Below are 12,744 nucleotides of genomic sequence, written 5' to 3'. Positions count from 1 at the left end.
AGCCTGGAGCCTGCTTCCGATTCTGTGTCTCCCTCTCTCTCTGCCCCTCCCCTGTTCATGCTCTGTCTCTCTCTGTCTCAAAATAAATAAAACGTTAAAAAAAAAATTAAAAAAAAAATAAAACCAATATAGATATTTACAGTACTCCTTCAGTGGAATTAAAGAGCATTTAATTGACTTTTATTGAAGGGCTGACTTTTCTTTCATGGAGGACTTTTCCTACTGAAAAACTTATTTACAAGAGAAAAATATTCTAAATATACTTCTAAAAATGACAATCAAATCTGTGTTAATTGACTCACATTTGATTTATTTTAATTATATTGTTTGATCTAATGGAGTATCCTAGCAGGACAGAAGGGTTAAACCAAAATCTTAAAGTAATTCCTCAATAATCTTATAAAATTAAAAAAAAAAAACTAGCATGCAAACAGAAAAAGTACTTTATTTATAACATCATTTTGTAAACAATCACACTGTGCATTTTTGAATTCAACAATAACAAATTTTTTTCTATAGATTTATAGCACACCTATGTGAAGTCAATGAGTTAATACAAGAGTGAAGACAAATAGGGTAGAATAATTTTTGAAAATGTTAAATTACAGCACTTGATACAAAGACAGATAACTATCTGTACCATAAAAATTTACATGCCACAAAACATTAATTTATAACTTTAAATATGCAGTAAAACACATTTATAAAAAAGCATCAATATTAATTTTATTATAAACCAGTGAATTGCTGAGAGGAATATTTATTAAAACTTACCAAAACCAGTAAATTTTGCAACTGAGGTAAAAATTTATAAGTAAACAAAACTATCATTTAGAAGAGCCAAAAAGTAAAAGAAAGGGCAGACGACACTTCCTGATGACTGTGTCTACTCCTTGATATTCTGAAGCAGCTTCAGCAAATGTGACTCAATAACCTGTTGAACTAGAAGAGATAGGTTATCAAGACCACAGCATGCTGATTACACAATTTTATTTTATTTAAAAAAAAATTTTTTTTTTTTTAACGTTTATTTTTGAGACAGAGAGAGACAGAGCGTGAACAGGGGAGGGGCAGAGAGAGAGGGAGACACAGAATCTGAAACAGGCTCCAAGCTCTGAGCAGTCAGCACAGAGCCTGATGCGGGACTCGAACTCACGGACCATGAGATCATGACCTGAGCCGAAGTTGGATGCTTTACCAACTGAGCCACCCAGGTGCCCCTGATTGCACAATTTTAAACAGAACTATCAAATTCAACTTAACATCAACTTTTTCTTTTCTTTCTTTTACATTTTTTAAGTGTTTACTTTTGAGAGAGAGACAGAGCGCGAGTGGGGGGTGGGGCAGAGAGAGAGAGGGAGACACAGAATTGGAAGCAGGCGCCAGGCTCTGAGCTGTCAGCACAGAGCCCCACGCGGGGCTCGAACTCACGGACCGCGAGATCATGACCTGAGCTGAAGTTGGAGGCTTAACCGACTGAGCCACCCAGGCACCCCCATCAACTTTTTCTTAAAATAGTTATTCATCATATTCTGAGGATATACCCTAGTAATATATACTCGTAGTCTGAGGGTGATATGATTGCATGCAACTTAACACACTTAAAACTTAGTCTGTCATGGACTTAGTAATTGTCTAAGTTACTGGATTCTGTTCTTGCACAAAGTTTGTTCTAAAGAACAGAGAAAGGGCAACCAGAATGCATTTTGTAAATAATTTGTTACAAAATGTTAAACAAACCTTGTACATAAATAGGTGTGCACTCTAGCAACTAGTTATTTGGGTTGGTGAAAAGTAACAGTAACAAACTCTTTTTTTTGGTAAGAATTTGTTGATTTTGCCCATAGTTAAAAGTATATGTCAGGAGTTAGGATAACATGTCATGTTTTAGGACGACAAGTGATGAAAATGGTTTAGACCACAGTTTGTACTATTTATATAGCTTTACTAACTAAAATACAATCTGACAGGGGTGCCTGGGTGGCTCAGTTGGTTGAGCAGCCGACTTCGGCTCAGGTCATGATCTCACGGTCCGTGAGTTCGAGTCCCGAGTCGGGCTCTGTGCTGACAGCTCAGAGCCTGGAGCCTGTTTCAGATTCTGTGTCTCCCTCTCTCTGACCCTTCCCCGTTCATGCTCTGTCTCTCTCTGTCTCAAAAATAAATAAACGTTAAAAAAAAATTAAAAAAAAAATACAATCTGACAGTTCTAAAATACTTACCACCTCTATAGCCCAAGGCTACAGCTAAATCCATAGAATTATACCCAGAGTCAGTTTCAATTGTGGGGTCAGCTCCATTTTCTGTATCAAAACAGAAAAATCTGCATAAATAAAATGAAAATGTAGACATGTTTGTCTATTACTGGCTCACGTGCAAACAGCAGGACAGATTTTCAGCAAAGTGGAGGGTATCTTCAGGATGGTCTGACAAAGTACAAAGGGCAGAGATTTCACTTCGGTGGGTCAGAGGGAAGACACTTCAAACAAACAGGCATCCTCTCGAAAAGCTGAAACTCATCAACAACTACAGCGAGAACTTCTGCATAAAGACGCCGCGGGTCGAGGAAACAACTGTGGATTCACACGTTATCCTCCAAAGGAAAGCAACAAAGACAAATGCTCCAAGCACAGGTGTGCGGTGTGCTGGAGCTGCTTCTCACACGGGCAACTCTCTGGTAGCACGTGTTCCAGAAGGATTCACGTGTTTAATAGTAATTAATGATTCTCCTGAGTAACACCAAGAGAGGCCACCTTGTAAGAAGTTAAAATAAACCCCTCACATGGTATTTTCTAAATATTTTCACTTTTAAAAATGGCTTACCTAAGAGCATTTTTACACATTTAACATGATTTCCATGTACAGCATAAAGCAAAGGTGTTCCTCCATTCTGCAAAAGGAAAAGGTCATTTAGTTTCCAAGGTGAGCAAGATTCGAGTAATTCAATGTTGCCGTTGAGGAGTTTTACTAAGAAATGGACATGTAAAAGTAGTTTAAGGCAATTTTCATATTTTGTGAAGAATACTTAAATCAGATGGCACAAGTGAGTTTACACCATTAACTTTTTCTTCCAGGTGTTTAAGTTAATGATTTTTCCAAATGTTTAGTGAAATGTATTACGTCTCTCCAAACTAAGTAAATCCTAGAGTTTATTACAGTATTTTAAAATCAGTAGCATAAACTCACCCAATCATATTCATTCACATCAACTCCACAATCAAGCAGCATTTTGACAATATCTGTGTAGCCTTTACTACAGGCCAATGATAGTGCACTTTCTCGACCTTTTCCTAAAAGCTGGGGATCAGCACCCTGGAGTGGTAAGTGGAGAGAAAAGACTTTTCAATTCATGTAAACAAGAATACTGTTGTTTCTGTCACTAAGAATTCAGTTCAATACTTCGGTCAGGTAACGTTCTGGGGTAAATAACGCAAATTTCTACTCATGGATGCCTTCCTTCCTCCCTTTATCTCGGTCCTAACTGTCCTTCTGCTCTGGAGTCAAATTACATCTCCTCCACGAAGCTGGTCCTAGAGAGCTGATGGTACTTTTGCTCCCACTGTACCTCAAGGGAGTTGGGCATTAAATTCTCTCTTGCTGTTTCACGTACGATTGGTCTTGTCTGCCCAGCTAGATCCAGGTTCCACAAGAACATGAAAAGCATGTAAAATTGTTTTGGATCCTCTACCATTGCATCTAGTTGGCTGAAGATACAAAATCTTTACTACAGACTTAAGTAACTGTACATATACATTTTCTGAGGCATTTTCCTTACATTCTGAAGTAGAAACTCTACCACAGCTATTTGCCCGTGTGCTGCAGCCCACATCAGAGGAGTAAATCCTTCTTCATCCGTGTGATTGATAACATTTTCTATTTAAAAGAAAAGCAATTTTTGTCATCTAATTTAACAACCAACTATTAATATCATTAAGAAAATACTGGCATTCTAAAAAGTTGATACTACTCACTGAAGTTCACTTTCTGCCGACTTATTTGCTCTAGTCCTATTAAGTGTTGTTGCAGGGTGCAGTGTGAATGTATTAAAATGTGCTTCGGTATACACAGCTCAGTTCGAACAGCGTGTTTCTACTGCACATGACGTAACGCTAGGTACAAGGCAGTCCACAAAAGACTGGACTCGGGATCAGGAGACCACAGTCTGAATCCTGCCTCTGTCACTTTACAGGACTATGATTCTGGGCATATCATTTAATTTCTCCAATACACGGAATAATACTTTGCTTATCTCAATGAGTAGTTGGGAGAAACACAATAGAAGCGAGATTATATAATAGCCCTTACAATTATATAAATATATATTATAAAACCTCCAAAACCTTATTAAAATTATCTTCTAGTCTATAGCTAACATTGATATTTTTTTCATTCTTGGTGGTTTACTAACATAATTGGGATGAAGACAGAATAATCTGAAACACAGTCCCATGCAATTCTACCTTGAACCCCATTTTGTTTCCTAGATTCACCTTACTAGTTATAAAGTCCACAGGTTTCCCCTAAGTTTATTTAGTAGACAGAATGAAACCTTCAAATATTTATGAAAAAGAAATATAATACTGAAGTATGTCTTATAAGAAAATGACATGATGAAAAAAAACCCACCTCTTTTATCATGCACCCTGTATTCAATCAGTAATGTTGGGATAACTGGCTAACTTTATGAAAAAGGAAAATAAAAGTAAAGCTTGACCTTTACTTCCTTATACCAAAACATTCCATATGCGTCAAAGATTGAAATGTGAAAAAAACCAAACCACAGAAATTGTAGAATAAGATGTGAGTGAATTTATTTGTAATTTTGAAGTAGAAAATCATTTCAAAGCAGGATATAAAACTCAAAAGTTGCAAGGAAAAAAATAAATTTACCACTACAAAATGTTAAAATTTTGTTTGAAAACATCAGAATCAAAGGAAAATGACAAACTAGAAACAAAAATGCAACATAAACAACAGAGTGAATTTCTTTAATTTAGATAAGAGTTCACATAAATCAACACATATCAGGCAGTTCACACACAAAAAAGCTTAAATAGACCATAATTTAAAAAACTGAAACAAAACCAGTATGAGAGACTATTTTTTCACCCATGAGATTAGCAAAGATTAAAGTCTGATAATATCTTGTGTCAGGGTATGGGGAAACAGAAACTCTAACTCTGGTGTAGGGACAGGACAAATATCTGGCAATATATATATAAATAAAAATTCACATTTCTTTTGACCCGGCAAATATACTTGTAGGAATTTACATACTTAAAAGGAACGTAAGCAAGACTATTATTTAAGAGCAAGAAATTGGAATCACCTCCAAGAGGATTAGTTAAAAAATAAAAACATGCGGGGCGCCTGGGTGGCTCAGCCGGTTAAGTGTCCGACTTTGGCTCAGGTCATGATCTCGCGGTCTGTGGGCGTGAGACCTGTGTCAGGCTCTGTTGCTGGCAGCTCAGAGCCTGCAGCCTGTTTCAGATTCTGTGTCTCCCTCTCTCTCTGCCCTTCCCCTGCTCATGCTCTGTCTCCCTCTGTCTCTCAAAAATAAATAAACGTTTAAAAAAATTAAAAAAAAACAAAACATGGTACATGTGTATGCAGCGATACAGTGAAAAATCATAGACCTGTTAAACTATTAAAAAGAATGAAACAGATCTTTATGTGCTTATATGGAAAGATGTCCAAAATATTAAGTGAAAAAAAGGAAAGTGTAATATGGTGTGTACAATACTTTCCCTCTTGTGTAAACAACAAAAAAGCACATATATATTCTCATACAGAACTCCAAAAATAAACAGAAATGTTTTCTAGAAAAGTTTTTTGAAAATATAAGAAATTTATAATATTTGCTTTTGGGAACAAGGCTGGGATGGTATGGGAAGCTGTGACTTTTATACTTTATATACTTTTTGTTTGTCTGTTTTTTACTACCTATTGGGTTATCTGCCTGGTGAGATTATGCAACTATTTTTTTTGTCTTTATACTTTCCTGTATTAAAATAAAACAACAAAAATCAAATAAACCCTACAAAATTTAAGTACGTGTAAAAGAACAGGCTATTACCTTGTTCAATCCGAGTAGCTAGGTAAAGCATCTCTCCCTGAGCAGCCAACTGGTGAACAGATAGAGCTGAAACAATACCATAAAAAGCTTCACAGTTTTCGACTTATAGGGTACACTTTCATCACGTCAGTATTCATATGTGTGCAGCAATTTTCTTTTCTAAAATAAGAACTCTCATTTTATTGTTTAAAAAAAATGTAACTTAAAATATACCTATATCTGAGGATCGGTATGTGTTTAAGGCAATTCTGACAGCTACAAAGTATTCTTAGCAATGAACAGGCAAATTGTTACGATCAACTATTAATGCAAATCGCCACTGATCTTATCAATCAAAGAAACAGTTTAGGTATTTAATTTTTAAAATGCTAACTCAATATCCAAACTTAGGAGGATGTTGGGTCTAAAACCACACAAAGATACACCTTCTGTCTTTTTATAGACTGAATCCTCTGAAATCCCAAAGACCATTATTTCAAGACTCCACGGGTTTTTTTCTAACCCATGGGAATTAGTAAGTTGAAAACTAACTTTGAGAGTAAATTCTTGAATGCAGACTTCATTGTGGCTAATCAGCTGTGTGACCTTGAGTAAATAATTAAATGTTTTTGTCTATAAAATGAGGGAGGGGAACTACATAATCTCTAGGTGTTTCTTTTTAGCTCAAAAATAATATGGTTGGACTATTTTAAGACAATATCTTTATTTCATTCATTTATTCATTCATTTATTTATATTTAAAAGTTTATATATTTATTTTAAGAGAAAGAGAAGGGCAGAGGGAGAGAGAGAGACAGACAGACAGACAGAGAGGATCCCAACCAGGCTCCTCAATATCAGCGCAGACCCCCAGGTGGGGCTTGATCCCATGAGTGAGATCATGACCTGAAGTCAAGAGTAGGAAACTTAATTGACCCACCCAGGCACCCCTCATTTATTTATTTTAAGACAACATCTTTATTTTACAACAAAACTAAACAGGCACTGTTCTGTGAGAGTTCATCTTAGAAATTAGTATCACTTGATCCTTGACTTCAGTAATATGACTGAGTGGCCTTAATAGAAAGGAAAGCAATTAGGAAGCACATGGAAATATAATAAGTAGAAACTTTGGCTAATAGGTGAAGTAAGAATCATGGACTCCTCCTGCTTAACTGCTAGGGCATGCCATTCAAAATTAGGAGAGAGACAGTGTTTCCAAAGCAAAAACAAATATTTCACCATGCTTTAGAACATAGATGCATTTACATTACATATTCGATACAGTTCCTAACGTCAAACTGCTAACTGGTTTTCTTTCATTAACATACCCATACTACATTTTTCTGATTTGTATAGAAAAGCTTCATTTTATTTCCTCTAGAATGAGTCCATTTTTAAAAATTGTGGCTTCAAGTTTTTAAAAAGAGAAATTTCATATTCATATTATAGTCAAATTCTAAATTACAAATCACTCAGCTTTTACTACAAATCACTTGCTGATCACTGATCTAGTTTAAAAGTAAAATGTGAAGTAAAAATACTCTCTTACTTTGCACATAGTTCAGAATAACAAATTGTTTTTTTTTTTTTTTAATTTTTTCAACGTTTTTTATTTATTTTTGGGACAGAGAGAGACAGAGCATGAACGGGGGAGGGGCACAGAGAGAGGGAGACACAGAATCGGAAACAGGCTCCAGGCTCTGAGCCGTCAGCCCAGAGCCTGACGCGGGGCTCGAACTCACGGACCGTGAGATCGTGACCTGGCTGAAGCCAGACGCTTAACTGACTGCGCCACCCAGGCGCCCCACAAATTGTTTTTTTATAGTTAAACTATAAAGGTTTTAATAGTGCCTGGGTGGCTCAGTCGGTTAGGTGTCTGACTTCGGCTCAGGTCTGACCTCGTCGTTCCGTGAGTTCCAGCCCCACGGAGGGTTCTGTGCTGACAGCTCAGAGCCTGGAACCTGCTTCAGATTCTGTGTCTCCCTCTCTCCCTGCCCCTCCCCTGCTCACACTCTGTCTCTCTCTCTCACACAAAAATAAACATTAAAAAAAAAACCTATAAAGGTTTTAAGAATGAAAACCTGTAAAAATCTGTATGTGTATGAATATAAACCTGTATTTGTATAAACCTATACAAAATCTGTATTAAAATCTGTACTTTTTCGGGGCGCCTGGGTGGCGCAGTCGGTTAAGCGTCCGACTTCAGCCAGGTCACGATCTCGCGGTCCGCGACTTCGAGCCCCGCGTCGGGCTCTGGGCTGATGGCTCGGAGCCTGGAGCCTGTTTCCGATTCTGTGTCTCCCTCTCTCTCTGCCCCTCCCCCGTTCATGCTCTGTCTCTCTCTGTCCCAAAAATAAATAAAAAACGTTGAAAAATCTGTACTTTTTCTCAACATAGAAATATAAAACATGAAATATGTGACTCTGCAGTAATATTGTGAAATTTTAAATTACTAAAACTATCAAGACATCACTTTCCAAATAGGATATGCATTTAAAGAAAATAATGTTTCAAGGCCAAACTCTTGAAAGCATTATACCAGTAATAAGAATATTTTAACAAATCAGTGGGAAATACTTACAATTTGCTAAGAGAGGTGTGGTTGAGACCTCATTTCCTCTGTGTTTGTTGGTTAAAGTAGTTGATTGTTTTATGGGTGAGAAGTGCTTTGTTGTAGAGGGAGTGTAGACATGCCTTACTTGAATTCCCGGAGAAGGAGATGTATGGATATTGCATTCAGCTAAGTAAAATAAATTTAAACACATTAACACAATATTTTAATGATAAAACATTTCAGAGTTCTATGTCAATGTTTACATTAAAAGAGAAATACACGAGGTACATCTTCAACTGTTTCTCAAGTGATATTAAATTATTCTTTGCTATTAAAAAATCTGTATCATCATAGTGAAAGTTCCAGGAAAAATCTGTATTAATTTTGAACAATTTTATTTTGAAATTAGCTTTTTTATTCAGTAGATTGTTATAAAAATAAATCTACAATATGATGGCAGACTTCACTGCATTAATGCATGGGAAACTGAGGCCAATCAAATATTCATGGAAGAGGGAATATTAAGCTAATTCATTTCTTAAAAGGCACGAATAATTTTTCTTCTATCATTTAAAAAGGTACAAATAAGAAACTTTAATTTCTAAATAAAGGTTAAGCTAGAAAATTTTAAAAAATCAACATACACTATAGACATCACAAAACATGAAAATTATTTAATTTCGGTTTCTGTGAGATTCTAGAAAATCATATTAAAAGATGACTTCCAAACTCTCTTCCCAAACTCAAAATCTCATGATCAGAAAGGAAAAACCAAAACAAAAAACAAAAAAAAAACAAAACCATACACAAAAAACACAAAAAAACCAAAAACAGAACAAATGCACATATTTATACCATAACTTGCAACCTTTAAATAGGACAGATGCCACTTCCAGGTCAGAGTTAACCTGATCTTGAATATTTTTACTATCCTCTTCATTTAAGGACTTCACAAATCGAGAACACACGTTCATATCAAATCGGTTAGGTAATATGAATTTCATTCCCATGGCAACACCCTGAGCTGATCCTTCCTCTGCATTTGAGTCCAGCTGATGTTCTATTTTAATGTCTGGCGTGCCAGTTAGACTGTAAGTGCTGGGACACTCTTCCACTATCAGCTGGGCTCCAATATCCAGATTTGTTGACGTAGCCATGACTTCAACTGTAGTTTCAATGATTAAAACATTCCTTCATGATTTCCTCTTTGTTTTATAGGAGTGGTATCCAGTGTGTTCTTGGAATTTAGATATTGAAAAATCTGAAAGAAAAAAATTAAAAAGATTATATCAACTTAGGTAATAATACACAAAATAATCATTTTTCAATCAAGTATGCACATAGTGCTCTTACAAGCCCCTATACATAACAGTAAGCATACAATGTTTGGAGGCAGACACCGGAGTATGAATCCAAGCTTCACCACTTCTTGGCTGTGTGAACCTGTACATTATTCAACCTCTCTAAGTCTCAGTCTCATCTGTAAAATGGGGGTATCGCCACTAATTGCATAGGATCTTGGTAAAGACCAAATGAGATACAGGCATATTTTTTACTTTCATCACCAGGTTCCAACACATTTTACTCTTTTCTCCCTTCTCCTATTCCTCAACATTGGTAAGTGGACAGAAGATCAAGCTAACAATGAAAATAAACTTTCATGGTTTTTCACCAAGTTAGACCAAGAAGATGGAAGCTATGAACCATGAAGAGGGCTCACACCAGAACACAACCATGCTAGCACCTTGATCTTGGATTGCTCAGCCTTCAGAACTAACCAAAGTTCCTGCTACAGGCGAAGCCCAGAGAGGGGTGGGAGGCACTTCATCAAGATGGAAAGAAGCTAGTTTCTGTTGGGAGAAAACCTTGTAAAAAATTCTCATAGCACCTTTCTCTCAAAAATTGGGCATTTGTTATTTTCATAGTTCAAGTGAGTGACCTTTTCATTGACTGATAGATTTAAACAACCTTCTAAATTTATTTATTAGATTTTTAAGTGCTTATTTATTTGAGAAAGAGAGAGAGAGAGAGAGAGAGAGAGAGAGAGAGAGAGAGAGAGAGAGAGAATGACAGGGGAAGGGGCAGAGAAAGGGGGATAGAGGACACAAAACGGGCTCCATGCTGACAGCAGAAAGCCTGATGCGGGGCTTGAACTCATAAACTGTGAGATCATGACCTGACCGGAAGTCTGACACTTAACCGACTGAGCTACCCAGTAGCTCCAAACCACCTTCTAATTTTAAAGTGCCAAGACTTCATTCCATAAACTAAAACGGCTAAAACATTAAAAAAATTTGATGTGAAAACTTTAACCTCTTACCTGTAGTTCATTTTTTTTTTTTCAACATTTATTTATTTTTGGGACAGAGAGAGACAGAGCATGAACAGGGGAGGGGCAGAGAGAGAGGGAGACACAGAATCGGAAACAGGCTCCAGGCTCTGAGCCATCAACCCAGAGCCTGACGCGGGGCTCGAACCCACGGACCGCGAGATCGTGACCTGGCTGAAGTCGGACGCCCAACCGACTGCGCCACCCAGGTGCCCCTGTAGTTCATTTTTTAACATGCTATGTTTATAAGTGGTTCTCAGTTTGAATTTAAGATAAAATTCATTGTATCCATGTCTATTGGCATCTATAACACCTGATTCTTGGACAGGTAAAGGCTTTACAAAGCTTTGGTTATGATGTACTGAAGATACACTTCTCAGTTTTTGTTTAGTTAAAATGTTAGCAACTTAATATAGGCTCTTATGAAAATTTTCTGAGGGACGACCCATCTCCCACAGACTCCTACCCAGAGCTGGCCTAAATGCAATCCCCTGAGCTCTCTTAGCACACTGCATTTATTTCCATTTTGGCATTTACCATTCCTTTGAATGTTTCCACTTAAACTCCCAAGAAACAGAAAACTTCTCTAGGCTGGGGGCCACTCTTACTAATCTTTGCATACAAAACAGAGCTTGATCCCATCAGGTGCTCCAGAAATGTTTTCTGATATGAAGTTTAACACTGTTTCATATTATTTCCTATCCTAAAATGACCCTGCGAGATGCCCAACAGGGGCTTGCTAATTAGATCTGGCATTCTGGTCTCAACATCACTGCTAGCTAGCTGTGCAACAATGGAAAGACAAGTCATATACGTTTTCTGAGACTCGTATTAATCTATACAATGAAGACGGTTGAAATAGGCATCTCTAATATTCTTTCTAGCTCTAAACATCTTCCATGTCATAATATAGGCGGAATTACCCTCTTCGAGAAGGGGAGAACTGGGGCGAGGGGGGAGTGAAAACAGAACGCTGGTCCTGCCAATACGCTAGACGAGATGAGCCAAAATTGATGGGTTAAGCTAAGATTTTGAACACTTGGAGAAGGAGAGGTGAAAATAGGATTGAGAGTAAGAGGCAGTGAGAAGAAGACGATGGCCAAAGGAGAGCTAGGATCACCTCGATGGGTCAGAGCCCAGGGATGAAGGGAGAAAACCTAATGAGATACACATTCCGCAGTGGATCCTAGTAACAGGTGTCCCTTGGCTCTTCCTACTCCTGAAACTGTCCAACAAGGAAATGAAGGTGCTATGAAAATGACGCCTCACAGGCGACAGATGTCCCAGGGCAGAAGCCCCGTGAAAGGGACACTGTAGGGAGGGAAGTCCGCTCGGGAGCCACCCGCCAGCTCGGCCCGAAAAGTCGCTCAGGCGGAAACTCTGGTTCACCCCCGGCGGGAGGGTCCGGGGGACAGGGGCTGGAAGACTACTGGATGGGCGCGCAGGGCCTCGCGACTACCTTCGACAGCCGACAGCCAGTCGGGCCTTTCCATCTGCGGCCACAGATTCACTGCAGGCCCCCAAACCCCGGCTTGTTTTGACCGCGACGTCACTTCCGATTTCTTCTTTCGGGGTTTGGCCAAAAAACGTTCCGCGTCACCGCAGCCGAGAGGACTTCCAGGTTTTTTCCCCCGCCGCTGCACAGTCTTTGCTGCCCAAGTACTACGGACACTGGGTCACTTCAGCAGAACCCGTCTGGGTCTCTAGAGCAACACCCGTCCAGTACTGGGATCACATCTCCTCCTCCCCCATCGTCCCGCCCCCCCGACCCGCCCCTACGACTCCTGGCCGCGTAAGTCACGTGAG

At 38.3% G+C, this 12,744-nt stretch overlaps 1 protein-coding gene across 2 annotated transcripts; it reads right to left on the bottom strand.

Annotated features, from left to right (window-relative positions):
- Positions 1-425: 425 nt before the first annotated feature.
- On the bottom strand, positions 426-12,693 carry ANKRA2 (ankyrin repeat family A member 2). 2 transcript variants are annotated; one of them, XM_058729787.1, is made up of 9 exons: positions 12,398-12,693; positions 9,478-9,870; positions 8,637-8,795; positions 6,074-6,139; positions 3,773-3,870; positions 3,184-3,309; positions 2,821-2,887; positions 2,220-2,300; positions 426-942 (listed from the first exon to the last, which is right to left on the bottom strand). In XM_058729787.1, the coding sequence occupies exons 2-9, from the start codon at positions 9,764-9,766 to the stop codon at positions 887-889; spliced, it is 942 nt and encodes a 313-aa protein (XP_058585770.1). In that variant the 5' UTR covers positions 9,767-9,870; positions 12,398-12,693; the 3' UTR covers positions 426-886. The 2 variants fall into 2 exon arrangements, with proteins under 2 accessions (XP_058585770.1, XP_058585780.1); XM_058729797.1 differs by lacking the exon at positions 2,821-2,887.
- Positions 12,694-12,744: the final 51 nt, after the last annotated feature.

The sequence above is a fragment of the Neofelis nebulosa genome, chromosome 1, assembly GCF_028018385.1.
Source record: "Neofelis nebulosa isolate mNeoNeb1 chromosome 1, mNeoNeb1.pri, whole genome shotgun sequence".
In the NCBI taxonomy this organism is placed as follows: Eukaryota; Metazoa; Chordata; class Mammalia; order Carnivora; family Felidae; genus Neofelis; species Neofelis nebulosa.
This window is presented reverse-complemented; position numbering and strand designations above follow the sequence as displayed.